This window comes from Monopterus albus, unplaced genomic scaffold (genome assembly GCF_001952655.1).
Source record: "Monopterus albus unplaced genomic scaffold, M_albus_1.0 scaffold44.1, whole genome shotgun sequence".
NCBI lineage: Eukaryota > Metazoa > Chordata > Actinopteri > Synbranchiformes > Synbranchidae > Monopterus > Monopterus albus.
The window spans coordinates 244,737-258,718 of record NW_018127924.1 but is presented as its reverse complement, the minus strand read 5'-3'; the positions used below and the strand labels follow the sequence as shown (position 1 = coordinate 258,718).

Here is a 13,982-nt window from a genome sequence, read left to right as displayed (position 1 = left end):
AAAATCCATCAAGGAGACTGGTGACTTACACAAATAGAGCAGCAGAGATGGTGGAAGGAAAAAAAGATGAGAAGCAGCTTAAGTGAACTGGAAAATATAGGCCCTAATGTTGCCCTGCAAGTAAAGGTTTCTATGTTTGTGACTCAGCAGCTTCATCTATCGTGTCAGTGGATCTGTGCTCAGAGCCCACAGTCTACACCGGTGCAAGAGAAGGCCAAGGAAATAATTTGCCTTTGCTAGGGATGGAAAATGCCTTTTCCCACAGGAAAGGGAACACAGAGACTTTGGTATAACAGCAGCTAAACACTATGAATATACATAGATTGTTGTGAAGAATCAGAAGCACTTATTTGTTTTACTGTCAAAAGCAATACATCCCCTTTTCAACCTGTTCTGATAAATCATTCTCAAATCAGTATGTAATGATTTAAAGAAGTGAATAATTTTTTTTTCTGAATATTTGGCAGCAGTAGAGTCTCACCAGCAGGAAAACCCATAACGTTAAAGATGCGGTCAAGTTGATCATGGTGGTAAGGATTACTGGTCTTAATGTCCTCCTGGCGACAGTGAAATATGGGCTCAGACGTCAGCAGCTCTGCAAAGATGCAGCCAATCGCCCAAATGTCTGAAAGGAAAGCAGAACACATACATTTCCACTGTCACTAAAGTCAGTTGAACTGGCTGCACATTTCCACACACAGGCAGATGCACAGACAGACTGTTCTGCACAATTCTCACCGATGGCTTTGGTGTAGTGCCGCGCCCCCAGCAGCAATTCAGGAGCTCTGTACCAGAAGGTGACCACCACTGGGTCGAGATCAGCTAAAGGCTTCAGCGGTGAATTGAACAGACGGGCAAACCCCATGTCCGCTGCAAAACTAACATGTTAGCCAGTAATAGCAAATTTAAACAATAAATAACATTAAAAAAGAGGTATTATACATACCAATCTTTACTCTACCCCTCTCCGGCCCTTCTCCCATCACTAAAATATTAGCTGGTTTCTGATGGAGAATAAGAGACAAACAAAATCTAAATGTTGTAAAAACTTGACAGTAAATCTGCTGAGATGAATGCATCATTGTTTGGGTGCTGAACTACAGTCCTGAATGTGTTATTTAATCAAAACTATGTTTCTGCCCTCTAGTGGACACAGGATAATCCAAGAGGAGCTCACAGGACAGGTCTACCATTTACATCTCACTGCTGACAAGCAGAAATGCAAATGGAAAATAACCTGGCTTCATGATTGTGCTCCCTGTAAAAAAAATGTCTGAGACTACTTTGAGAATATTTTTAAATTATCTATTTAGAAGCGTACAGTCAATTAGCAACAAACTGCTGTATACTAATCATGATCGACTTGTTTGCAAAACATGTCAAAACCTCTTTCATGACTAAACACATGTAGAATTGATTCTTGTCCAAAAAACAATTCAATCAAACACCAACTGTTAGCTTGTCATCCCTTCTACCTAAATATTTCCTCCTCCTCCTCCTCTCCTCCCATTTGCTTTGCCTCTCCCCCTCCCACCAGTTTCCCAATCCTCTTACAAGGTCTCTATGGAGGACCCAGTTGGTGTGGAGGTAATGGATGCCATCCAGGATTTGGTAGAGCAAAGACTTGACCATTCCTCTAGGCAGCTGAAGTGGCTTCTTGTTGGCCTTGGATGCTCTGTGGAACTTAATAATGTGCTATGGAAAGACAAGATAATACTAATAATTGCAGTGTGTCTGTACATGTTAACTCAAACACATCATTTTGTGTTCTACAGGAGACATGAGTTGGTGTGTAGCATGTTCCCACTTCCTTACGAAGGGAATGTTGAGTGCTGTAGCTCTGTGGCAAAAAAGACATTTTAACTCAGTTCTAGCACTAACAACTATAAATGCCAGATGCAGGTTTGACTTTTGAAGACATCTTGGCGGAGATGGTGCAAGTCAGAGTCAAGTCTGAAGTCTCTAATTCAGTCTCTACTGCAGAAGCATTTTTACCTCCGCCATGGGCAGGAGTTATGTTTATACCGGTGTTTGTTGGTTTGTTTGCCAACAGCACAACTCGAGAAGTAATGAACGGATCTGGATGAGATTTTTTTTGGAAAGGTAGGGTATGGCTCACAATTGACTTGATGCTGATCTGCATCGTAATTTGGATACCAGAATATTTTTAAAGCTTATTCACCACTGTGAGTGCTGTATGTGAGCCCTCTTGTGCCCAAAGTGTGTCTGTACTGCTGAGCATTCCAAGTACATAAAGAAACAAATCCCTGGGTTAATGACAGCTGCCTATTCACTATCAATGGAAACTGAGTGCTGTCACTCAGTACACCCTGCTGTGTAAGACAGGGACTGAAGGAGCCCAGCGAAGCAACAGGGGAAAGATTTACTCTATTCAGCGACAGCAGTGCGAGAGCCTGAAACCAGGCTCAAAGCTGATAAGATCTTCATCTGTAGGACTGGTATTATGCCAATTTATTAAGTTTTGACTTTTTTTTTCAGCAACAAAGTAACCACTTAGACTGAAAATTTGTGGTCAGTCTATCCAGGTAATGCCAGTTTAGAATTTGAGCACTGTCTAGTCTCCTCTAGTGTCCAGTGTAATTACTGATAAGGACTTATAGTATAGGAACCACAGGTATAATACCCTTTAAACACAATACCTTAACTGAAAATGAAGAGAATGAACATGCATTAAAAGAACTATTTGTCTCTGAAATAGATGCTGCAATCACCTCAAACACTGCAGTTCACAGATCTCTTCTATTTATCTGACCTCTCACTTAACAATAAAAAAAAAAGCATTCAATGCTGCTACTGTGTCCTTATGAGCTATCTGCAGCTTCACAGAACCAAAACAGTCACTGTGTAGGGCCCACTGAGTCTGGCAGGGAGTGCAAGACTGTTATGTCTCTTTTTGCAGTGTTGAGATACATTATGAATAATAGGTAACAGTATCAACACAGTTTGACATTTATCAAGCACACCAACAGGTTTATAGCTTAGCAAATAACCATGAACAAGAAGTCTGTGCTGGCAGTAAAGTTCAACATGTCACTCTGAACATCTGTATTATGTTGACAAAGATAAGGAGCCTAATATGAGCCAATACACCTGACATACAAAACAGCTAATGTAACATTGAACTTAGCTAACTTAGAGGATATCTGCAACATTATCCTCTCTGAGTGAGGTTTCATGTTGGATGTGGGCACCCCAGTGTTTACATTGTCCCACATTCTTTACAGGAGGCACTTTTTTTCTGTTAAGCACAGGGGTTTTTAAATCCTTTTATCCAAGGGTTACAATATACAAATTAGCTGGTGTTGAATGGAGCTTTGTTGTTTGGGGACACAAGTCACATGCCTGTAGTTGGCAGATGCACGGTGTGATGTGTTAAAGGATCATGAGTCAAGTCTGGAGTCAGTCAGGTGCAAGTTTGGAGTCAAGACTGATGTCTATTTATGTATTAAGTATGAATCGCCAACTGCAGTGCCCGTCTCTGTGCCTTGGTTAATGTGTTTTAATAAGGTTTAGCAGTGCATAATCAGCACCATGTTGAGCCTCCTTCCTTATAACTGGCTGATGGTGAATGTCAGTATAATGTATGCAGTATCAGCAGTATGAGTAATTCTGCATTTGTGAATGTCTGCATCTTTCTCCCTCTTAAAAAAGTAACAGTTCACATTTAAATAATAAATAAATAAATAATTCCAGTTCAAAGCTCAGCCAAGATAGAGGATGCAGCTCCTGGATCAGTTGGTGAAATTCTCTGTGCTTCCTTGGTGTTTGACGAATTGTGGTGCACCCAAACATGGCATTTCCCTCACTTGTCAACAAATAAATCTAGTAGCAGAGCTACTGCACGAGATTTTCAGCGCTAGAAAATTCACTGGTATCCTGCAACTTCCTCGTAGTCATGCAGCACGCAGCTCATGGTTGCTTAGCAATGGCAGACACCACCAGCGCTTTAGAAAGAAAGAGAAAATGGCACGGCTGGGGTTTTCCATGCATTTTTAGACATGATGAGTGAACTTCCACTTATACTGACTTTGTTTTAGCATGTGTCATTGTACTTGCATAAATAGGGATTCTGCAGTATGCGCATGTGTATTGTCTAAACCTTTAAATAAATGTTTAAAAATGAATTTTAGAGAAAAATATCAAACCCACTCCTATTTGCATGTTTAGAAAGCAAGATAACACTGTTTTTGATAAATCATATCATGCAGCTCCAGTATGTGTGTGTGTGTGTGTATTTTACCCAGAGATCATGCTCGGCGTAGTCAAAGAGCAGCCATACTTTACGGTCTGCATGTGACAAGAAAACCTTCTGCAGTGAGATGACATTGGGGTGCTTCAGCTCCCGCAGCAGCTGCAATAAACAGGTGAGATGACATTGGGGTGCTTCAGCTCTCGCAGCAGCTGCAATAAACAGAGTTTAGAGTCAAAAATCATGAATGTGATAGTCAATTTGTGCCAATTAGTGAATGTATGAAGTGTGAAATGTGAATAATCTAGTGTTCTGCAGACTGTATGTGTAGGGGGACAATATAATAAAAACACATGCACAGTTAAATTCAATTCAAGGACATAGCTGTGCAACAAATAACACTTTTGTTAAAAAACATTTTTGCTAAAAAAGTGGCAGTAAGGATTAATTTATGCTCATGCGCATTACTTTGTCTATTTTCTACTGTTTTGTTTGTTGATTCCTTCTAGCTTTCCTATTTTATGTCTGTTGTTACTGACTCGCATTGTGAAGAAAGGTAAATCAGATATTACATAAAGCTCCTAGCACTGGCATAAAGGTGTTAAACAGAGACCAAACGAAAGGGACAGAGAAAGCCAAGCTGTTCTTACTGCAATCTCTCTGCAGGCTGACATGGAGATGCCAGTGCCTTCAATCTGCTTAAGGGCGTAGTCCTTATCATCCTTCCTACAAACACAGAGAAGCACAACAACATCAACACCAGCCCAGACTGCGGGCCCCCTGAGAGCTGTCTGCACAGAGACATAAAGGGGGGCACTTGGCAGCTGACACAGGAACTCTGAGAAGAGGCTGAGTTGCATTACCTCCAGATCTGTGTAATCAAGCTCACCTCTGAGACTCAAAATAAAAGAAGGGGAGAGGAAACAGGCCCTGTCTGGCAGCTGGCGAGGGACAAACAAAGTACTGGGCTCTCACTTGAATGAATTGGTTCCAACCCCTCCCTCCTCTTGGCCTAAATCATCTCATAAACCCATGCTTTGTGCCGTCACAGGCTTTGTCCAACTGCTGCACCACAAATTAGCTCACAGTCTTATAAACAGCAGCCTGCTTAACTGAACTCAACCATATTTAAACACTTAAGGGCTTTTCTGTGTGGTTCTGGCTGCCACTATGTCCAGGCTGTGATAATGGGCCTAGTATGGTAACACAAGCTGCCTTCAGCTCTCCCCAGCTCTGGTCCAGACATAGTTAATACTGTTACATGCATTGCATTAGAGAGAGCAGGAAAATGGGAAATAAATAAAAGATTTAAAACTGAAAGGTGGCTGACACTCTGGTGCTGGAGGGTTTTGAGGTGCTGACTATGAACCATAGCATCCACACTTTACTTTCAGCTGGGAGCCTTTGCTGCATATCATTGTGCAAACATAATCTCTCCACTATCACCGCTCCAATATGGGCAAAATAAATAAAAATTTAAAAAAGGGAATTGAAGGTTGGCTGAAGTTAAAAGTAAAAGGGGGCAGAAAAAAGAGCATGAAAGCAACAGGACCAAAAACGTAGGCATGTTAGATAACACAGCAGATTGCTACATACACAACAAAACAGTTTCATTAAAGAACAAAAGTCTCACTTTGCTTGCTGAATGCAGACTTTTCAACAAATTATACTACACTTTAGACACTCAAAAGGATGATAAAATGTTTGGAAGGATGTATAGAAATATTTACATCGACTGAAATAAAAGCACCCCACCTCCAGAAAAGGAGTGGTGGTGGACTATTGGGACCATCAACAAGATCTGGCACATGTACCTGCTGTATCCTATATTCTTCACATCACTCCTTAATTTTGCTAAATAAATAATGCCAACTGTTGAAGGGGAACGTGACCTAAGTAAAATAAAATGCATTCTCCAAGACACAGGGGGCTGGCGTAGGGTTCACGGCTAGAGGCCTTGCAGGTCATCAACTCACCCATCTTTTCTCTTCGCCTTGTATACATGACCGTAGGTGCCTCTTCCCACTTTGCATCCTTCGTACTCAAACAGATCCTCGACTCGTTCTCTTTCGCCGGTCAGCTTCACTTTAAAGTCATAGTCCATTTTCACCTCTGTTTAGGCTAAATGTATCCGCTCCTTCCTTTTTTAAAGCGTCGCTTGGGAGGCAACTAGGCTACTCAAACGAGCTCGGTTTGGTAATTCAGCTAGTTGCCTTCCCCAGCGTGGCCCTTTCTTCCTTCAGCCCAGCTTCCACATCGAGTTTTCGGGTTAAATTTTATGCACCGGAGGTGATGTGTGGTGCTCAGGGGTATTCCAGTTGAAAAACGAGCCTGAAATCTATTACTTGCTCTTCTTGCTGCGTTTCTCCCAGCCGGTATCTGCTCCAAAGAGACGTACTTCACTCGGTAACGACGGCGTATTCGCACACGGCACTGTCGCAAAACGTCGTGAAGAATTTCTGCAGCAATGAGATATATTCAGACCATTCAGACAAGATGTGGATATTAGTCTATGGTGGAGACAGACGTACAACGTGGAAATTCATATTCGTACAAATAAGAGCTGTTGACAGTTTATTTGATCACAACAATCGTAAAATAAAAAACAGTTCTCCTGTTTTGTAATTTTGTGGCATATCTCAATAATATCATACTGACGTGCAAAGAAATATCCTGCATGTTTATTTATATATATATATGCCTGCCGTTTCATTATAAAAGAAATCAATTTGTTTTAATTAGCCTAAAGTATAAGAATTATGTTATTAAAAGTGTGACACCTATCTTGCACAGATTTAAATGAAGGTGCTTTATGGACTAAATAAATGCAGACCAGCATTTGAACCTCAATAAAAATGAAAATATAAATTAAGCTGACTAAAATGAAATAGGAAAACATAGAATTACATAGATTGTTACAGTGCAGTGGTAAGTAGCCAGATAAAATGAGGTAAATAAATGTGCAGAAGAGAATTTTTAACAAAGAAAAAAATGTATTTAATTTTGATTTAAATGTGACTATCATTTGGGGCACATAGCCTACAGAATTACCAGGAGTTTACAGAGTACAACTAAATGTGATACTCTTAATGTATTTTATTGTAATGTTGCCTGCAACACTGATAGCTATGATACTTATTATCACGCAGCCTAACATTGTTTCCACAGACTCAGTAGAATAGCAGCGATATGCTGGAATATTATAGTCTAGCATTGACTTTTCATAAATATGTATTGAGAGAATGGCCATATCATCAAGATGTCTGAAAAGCTGTTTTAGCTGAACTGATACTGATCAACCAAATAAAAAAACACCCAACAATCTTCAGAAAAACAGTGGTATGACTGAGATATTAATAGCTTGTTTGAGCTTCATTACTGCATATTTTAACAAACAATGGGCTAAACATGATCAGTAACACACCAATACTGACCATATTTCTTTTGTATATGGTGATACCCTGTGCCGAAATATATTGTAGCCTATAATACACTCTTATGGTGTGAGCTACAGAAAGCAATAGAGCATGTACTGTCCTTGCCCCATTTTGTAACTACGGAAGAGTATTAGGGCCACTGCATAAATTTTTTTTAAATTTTGACTTTAGGGCCACTGCATAATTTTTTTTTTTTAATTCTTACTTTAATCTCAGAATTCTGACTTTAATCTCAGAATTCTGAGTTTAGTCAGATTTCTGAGATTAAAGTCAGAATTCTGATTTTATTCTCAGAATTCTGACTTTAATCTCAGAAAAATTACACCTTGAAAAATTATGACTATAATATAATATAATATAATATAATATAATATAATATTATATAATCCAGAAGGTGGCGGTAATGCACCTGCAAGCTGTTTGCCACCGACAATAAACAACGGACGAAGAAAAAAAAGGGAGGAAGAAGCAGCACCACTGGTCCCATCTTGGTTAGAGAGAGAAGGGAAAGGAACGCAAACCGTCCATATTACGGCTGCTTTGTCAGGTATCTAATTTTGTTTAATGACATTGCCATCTGTTATAAAACCTTACTAGGGTTTAAGTGTTAAGTTCCGTGCATATGAACTGCTTGAAAGACTGTTTGTCTTATTAATATCCGAGGAGTTATTCAGCCTCAGCTCGCTGACGAGTCAGCTATCCTGGCTAACACAGGTGTCGATGGACTGCTATACGCTAACGTTAGTTGTGCTAAACTCGCTAGCACCCAGTTAGTAACTAAAGAGCTGCGCTTGCAAAACGATATTTCGCCTTCCTGAATTATCCACAGAACTAATTGCTGTATTCTGGTGGCAGCGCAGTTAATTATTGCCAGGCACTGACATTTCAATTGCATCTTTTTTAAATAATGCTGACAACAAGATTGTTTCCTTTGCCCTGCGTTTATATGGAGAGGAACCTCCGTGTCCCGCCTCTCTAGAGCAGCGATTGGACATTTGGTGTATCAGTGATTAAAACTAGACTGGTTATTGGTGGATGACCAGGATGATAACAGCAGTTGTGTTGCCGTATTCTCTTGCCTTCAACACGGCCTTCCGTAGCTACTGTTGTAATTTGGCTAATATAAGTTAGCTAGCAGGAAGACTACGCTGTTATTAGGAGACTTCTCGACTATTCCTTGTAGCGAAAGAATTGAGCATTTATTCACATTTAATTTACATGAATTTATGGCGCAAGTCGTTTGGCTCAACTTCAACAAGATTACTGTAGCCTTACTCAGTCTGTTGTTGCCGGTGGAGTCTTTAGATAGAAAATTGATGGCGCTGTTTGTTGTCCTTGACTAACGTTAAAGATTAGTCAGGTAAGGCACAGGTAATCGATCATTCTAATTAGCATTTTATTGTTGTTGTGGCATCTAAAACAACTCACCATCCCCGGGAATGGCTGAGCAAAAGGTCTGTTCTTTCCAAAAGACAATAGAATAGCCATTAGCTTGTTTTGTTCTTGTTTTTGAAAGCTTCATGTAAAGCTAGCGGCATAGTGCCTAGCTTCAGATGACATTCCACCTCTTACTAACACCTTCACTCATTTGTTAGCACTTTTCATGGTGATGGACCCTCCTGGTGGGGGAGATGAACGGCGGAGGCAGGCAGAGCGTCTTCGAAGGGAAGAGGCATACTATCACTTCATCAATGAACTGAGTGAAGAGGAGTACCGCCTAATGAGAGACAGTAATCTGCTGGGCACCCCTGGTGAGGAGCAACTCATTTTGCTATGTTAAGGCACTGATTAAGATAGTCAGTTTAACCTTATTTCACAAATTTTCTATGTGTATGAAGTTTACAAAGTCTGTATTATGTCACAGTCATAATATATGATATTGATAATGTATGCCTCACTATTGGAGCAGGGATACTTCTTGATCCACTGCTGCTGACAGCATATAACATGGTGGATTTCCATATGTTTCATAGGGGAGGTGACTGCCGAGGAGCTACGGCAGCGTCTTGATGGAGCAAAAGAACGGGTTTCATCTCAGCCCCGTACTGAGCAGCACTTGCAGAGTGTTGATTCCGGAGAGCAGCAAAATAGTAGCACAGATGGAGAGGAGAGAGAGGCTGGAGGGAGACGAGGGGCAGGTAGGGAGGAGGTGGAGGTGCTTTTTTTCTATCCAGTCTTTTATGGCCTGACGTTCACTAGCCCCAGTGTAATATGGTTTAGGATAAATCACTACTGATTAATGAAGAACCAAGAAAAATAACATAAAACATGTCATAACTGGAGTTTGATAACAGTAAAACAGATGACAAACGCATGCCAGCTTTAACATTTAAACAAGACTGGTGTTTAGAGGGGACCCACTATATTTTTATGATTTTGTCTGATTTATGGTACTGTGCAAAAGGCTTAAGCCACCATAGTTTTTGTCCTTGGCCTCTTTGGATTCTTCATATTTCTTTATAACAGTTTAAATACCTCATCTTGACTATCCAGATGTGGTATTTAAGCTGTTATAATCAAGCTTGACTTGCTGCAGTCTTCTCATAAATGATAGGTTTTGCTTAGAAAAACATAATGCTGAAATAGCAATAGAAGAAAAATACATCGTGTAGCTAGCTAGCTGGCAGATGTCAAACCTACAGAGCTGGGTACAGCCAAGTGAATGCTTATGTGGTATCTAGCTAGCATACCACATAAGCTTGCATCCAGCTCATCCATTACCTACTTTTCCAGTTTTGTGTTGCACACTGCATGTGCCAAATTAGAAAACTTGGGAGATGCTCAACCAGCCGAAACAACACTAATGCGCATCGTGCATCAGCAGTTGTAGCCTCGCATATGGTGCTTGCTGCCAGCTCATGGGTGAGAATGTCAAGTATAAACTAAGCGTTGAAAAAGACAGAGGTAAAACGAGTTGTTTCAGACCAAGAGTGAAAATAGGTGCTGCAGAAATGGACATTATGAGGAATATAATTAGTTGTATAATAATATATAGTAATGAATATGACCCTGCAAATCCTGCAGAATATATTCTCTTTAAACATTACAAAAGAACACATTGTTCAACTACAAGTCTGGTTTAGCCTGTTGATAAATACGATGGAAGTTCTGGCTTTGAAAAAGGTGTGAAACAGCTTGGTTAAAAATGTCAGTGTTGTAAGAGTTACATTTCAGTCTTTAGTTTTTTATTTAAGGTTTTCTTATCATTTTAGGACGGATACATGTTAGTTTACAGTCTTACCGATACTTGTCTTTTACAGGGGATACAGAGTCTGGAGCAGAAACTTCTAATGGTGATTCACTGCTGGAGTGGCTGAACACTTTCAGGCGCACTGGTAATGCTACTCGCAGTGGACAGAGTGGCAATCAGACATGGCGTGCCGTCAGCCGTACCAACCCTAACAGTGGAGAGTTCCGCTTTAGCCTGGAGATCAACATTAACCACGATCAGCCAGAGCCAGGAGAGCATAATGACACTGTGGACACTGCAGAGCTGCCAGTGACTGGGCCAGACTCAAGTCCACCCACTTCACGGAGGAGGGCAGCAACACGGCGCAGGCGCAGAAGCACAACCACTCCTTCTGTGAGCCCCCCTGCATTGCCTCCACCAGTGCCACCCTCAGCTGCTGGCCAGAGGAGAGGTTCCACTTTGCACTCTATAGCACCACTTCACACTGTTCCCAGCCCTACTCTTGATCAAACTGCACCATTGCAACTTCAAGCCCTAAATGCAGAAGTGGATCAGGGTCGTGATGAGATGTTTGCTTCTATTGACTGTCCCCGTGTATCACCCCAGTCTAGGCCTCAGGACCCAACAGTTGAACATGTATCACGCAGGAGTAGAACTCGATCGCGTGGTTTTGTGCGCAGGGCTATAACAGGCAGTTGGGTTTCACCCCGCATGTTAAGGCGAAGCCGTTCCCCCTTGCACAGAATACCTGTTGCCAGTACCACTACACCATCTGGCAGTGGTATTAGTGGCTCTGTTGTCCAGAATGTTGAGCCAGGCAGTGGGATGAGCTCTGTGGCCCAACCTGCAACTTTAACGGAGACAGCAGAACGTGAGACTGAATCACATGTAACAGGAGCAGGAAGTTCAGCAGTCCGACGTCACCCAACTATCATGTTGGACCTGCAAGTGAGAAGGATTCGACCTGGTGAAAACCGTGATCGGGACAGTATTGCCAGTAGAACACGTTCACGTGCCCGAGTTGCAGAGAATACTGTCACATTTGAAAGTGACAGTGGTGGATTTAGACGCACCATCTCCCGCTCTGAGCGAGCTGGGATCCGCACTTATGTGAGTACTATCCGGATTCCACTGAGACGCATCAGTGAGACTGGACTTGGGGAGCCCAACTCCAATGCCCTGCGTTCCATCTTGCGCCAGATCATGACTGGATTTGGGGAGTTGAGCTCCCTAATGGAGACGGAGGCAGATTCTGAAAATGTTGTACCTAACCACACAGATGCTAGTGTCACAAACAGTGACACCAGCCAAGACGGTCGTCTGCATACGGTTGAGGGCACAACTGGTCAGGTTGGTATAGGTGGAGTAGGCCAGGAGAGACTAAGGTTGGTGGGAAGTGAGGAGGACCAGGGTGGGCAGGCCAGGTCTGGAGGAGGGGTAGTGAGCACTACCGAGGGACAGGCCACCAGCAGAGACACCAACAACCTGGTAGAAAATGGTACTCTACCCATTCTGCGGCTGGCACATTTCTTTTTGCTTAATGATGAGGAAGATAACGAACATCCTAGGGGCCTGACTAGAGAGCAAATTGACAATCTATCAACACGTATTTATGGTCAAACCAACCTGGAGGGGGAGATGAGTCGTGCGTGCAGCGTCTGCATCAATGAGTATGCCCAGGGCAACAAGCTGCGCCGTCTGCCCTGCTCTCATGAATTCCACATCCACTGCATTGACCGCTGGCTCTCTGAAAACAACACCTGCCCCATCTGCAGGCAGCCCATACTTGCAGTGCATCATGATTGACCTATTTGCTCACAAACACAACTACAATGTTGCAGGCTGGCTGAACAGAGCAGATCCAAGTGGGCTTTGCATGTACATAGCTCTTTCATGGTTTTGCCTCTTTGAAGCTATAAATTGCGTTAAAGGTAAAGAATGTTGCACCAAAATGGGAAAGAAAATAAATGCATCAATGCAAACATTTAACAGGTTTATTTTTTTTTTTTAGACTTTGGTTTCAGTAACTTATGTTTTTTTTCTTCTTTTTACCTGTTTTGATGGTCACAGCGCTTTAGAGGCCCCCTTCAATGGACAACATTAAATGATAATGTCAGTCATTTTTATTTTTTGGGAGGGTATCTTCCAAATATTCCATACAGAGACTAAAACCAACAATAGATTTTGTGTACTCACCATAATATCTGTGAATTCACACCCTGGTTTAGCTTATTCTTCTGTGCCATAGACCTCCATTGTTGTCCAGAATCGCTGACATTGTCCTTTAATGCTTAAGGAACTCCTGTAGCCACTACTGATTAGTCTCAATTTAACTCTTTATTGTCAGATACATGTGGAGTCTTTGTCACAAATGGACTACACAAATTACTTCTAGACTTGATTTATTCGGTATAAGCTGTAAATAAGTCACCAATGCTTGTATCTAAGGGTTTTGAAGAAAGATGCTCCTTACATCCCAGGAATCCTCCAGTTTCTTTTAACATTCACCACTTTAAAGTGTTCATTTACAGTTCATCAAGAAATCTATCATTTACTCAGCTGTGTATGAGCAATCTACTTTGAAATATGTTTTATTCTGCACATCTAGTAATATTTGCTTAAGCCCCATACACCTGTTCCATTCAGATCACGATACAAAGTTCATCCTTAAAAGTACCCACCATCATGAGCAACACTGAAATCATTAGCCTCGCCTATATGAACAGCACAATTCAAATGTAATGCAGAAGGTATGTGATAATCAATTCAATTTATCACAGAGTTGTGCGGTGTGGAGAGAAAAGATGGTATTGCTTAATGTTGGTCTTCATTGTTGTTTACATTAGTTGCGCCCAATTATCGTGTCTATTAAAAGCCCTGAAATCAGTGTTACCTCTTGGTTCTTGATATGGTTTTGGATCCATTGTTGTATCTGCTAAGGAAAAACTTGGAACATGAGTAATCCATTGTTGTATCTGCTAAGGAAAAATTTAAGGTTTAATTTAATTGTTGTCTGGCTAACTCAAATTATTGTTCACGAGATAGGTGCTGGAAGATTGTTGATGTTTGGAGCATCTGCTACAGTTCTGGCTCCAAAACTACATTTACTGCTAATAAGCTGCTAATGATTTGTCAACAACACATC

The 13,982-nt window shown here is 41.3% G+C and overlaps 2 protein-coding genes across 5 annotated transcripts in view; one reads left to right on the top strand and one right to left on the bottom strand.

The window, feature by feature from the left end:
- cdk8 (cyclin dependent kinase 8) overlaps positions 1–6,683 on the bottom strand; it is a 10,962-nt gene extending 4,279 nt beyond the window's left edge. The window contains 7 exon segments of the mRNA XM_020600036.1: positions 482–625; positions 739–870; positions 947–1,004; positions 1,555–1,695; positions 4,262–4,372; positions 4,861–4,936; positions 6,187–6,683. Coding sequence (XP_020455692.1) covers positions 482–625; positions 739–870; positions 947–1,004; positions 1,555–1,695; positions 4,262–4,372; positions 4,861–4,936; positions 6,187–6,314 — 790 coding nt within the window. The 5' untranslated portion in view covers positions 6,315–6,683.
- Positions 6,684–8,229: 1,546 nt separating this feature from the next.
- On the top strand, positions 8,230–13,724 carry rnf6 (ring finger protein (C3H2C3 type) 6). Of its 4 annotated transcripts, none has more exons than XM_020600040.1 (4): positions 8,230–8,361; positions 9,243–9,398; positions 9,621–9,785; positions 10,908–13,724. In XM_020600040.1, exons 2-4 carry the CDS (start codon positions 9,251–9,253, stop codon positions 12,641–12,643), a joined length of 2,049 nt encoding a protein of 682 aa, XP_020455696.1. In that variant the 5' UTR covers positions 8,230–8,361; positions 9,243–9,250; the 3' UTR covers positions 12,644–13,724. The 4 variants fall into 4 exon arrangements, with proteins under 4 accessions (XP_020455696.1, XP_020455697.1, XP_020455695.1 ...); XM_020600041.1 differs by lacking the exon at positions 8,230–8,361 and adding an exon at positions 8,367–8,387; XM_020600039.1 differs by lacking the exon at positions 8,230–8,361 and adding an exon at positions 8,828–9,007.
- Positions 13,725–13,982: the final 258 nt, after the last annotated feature.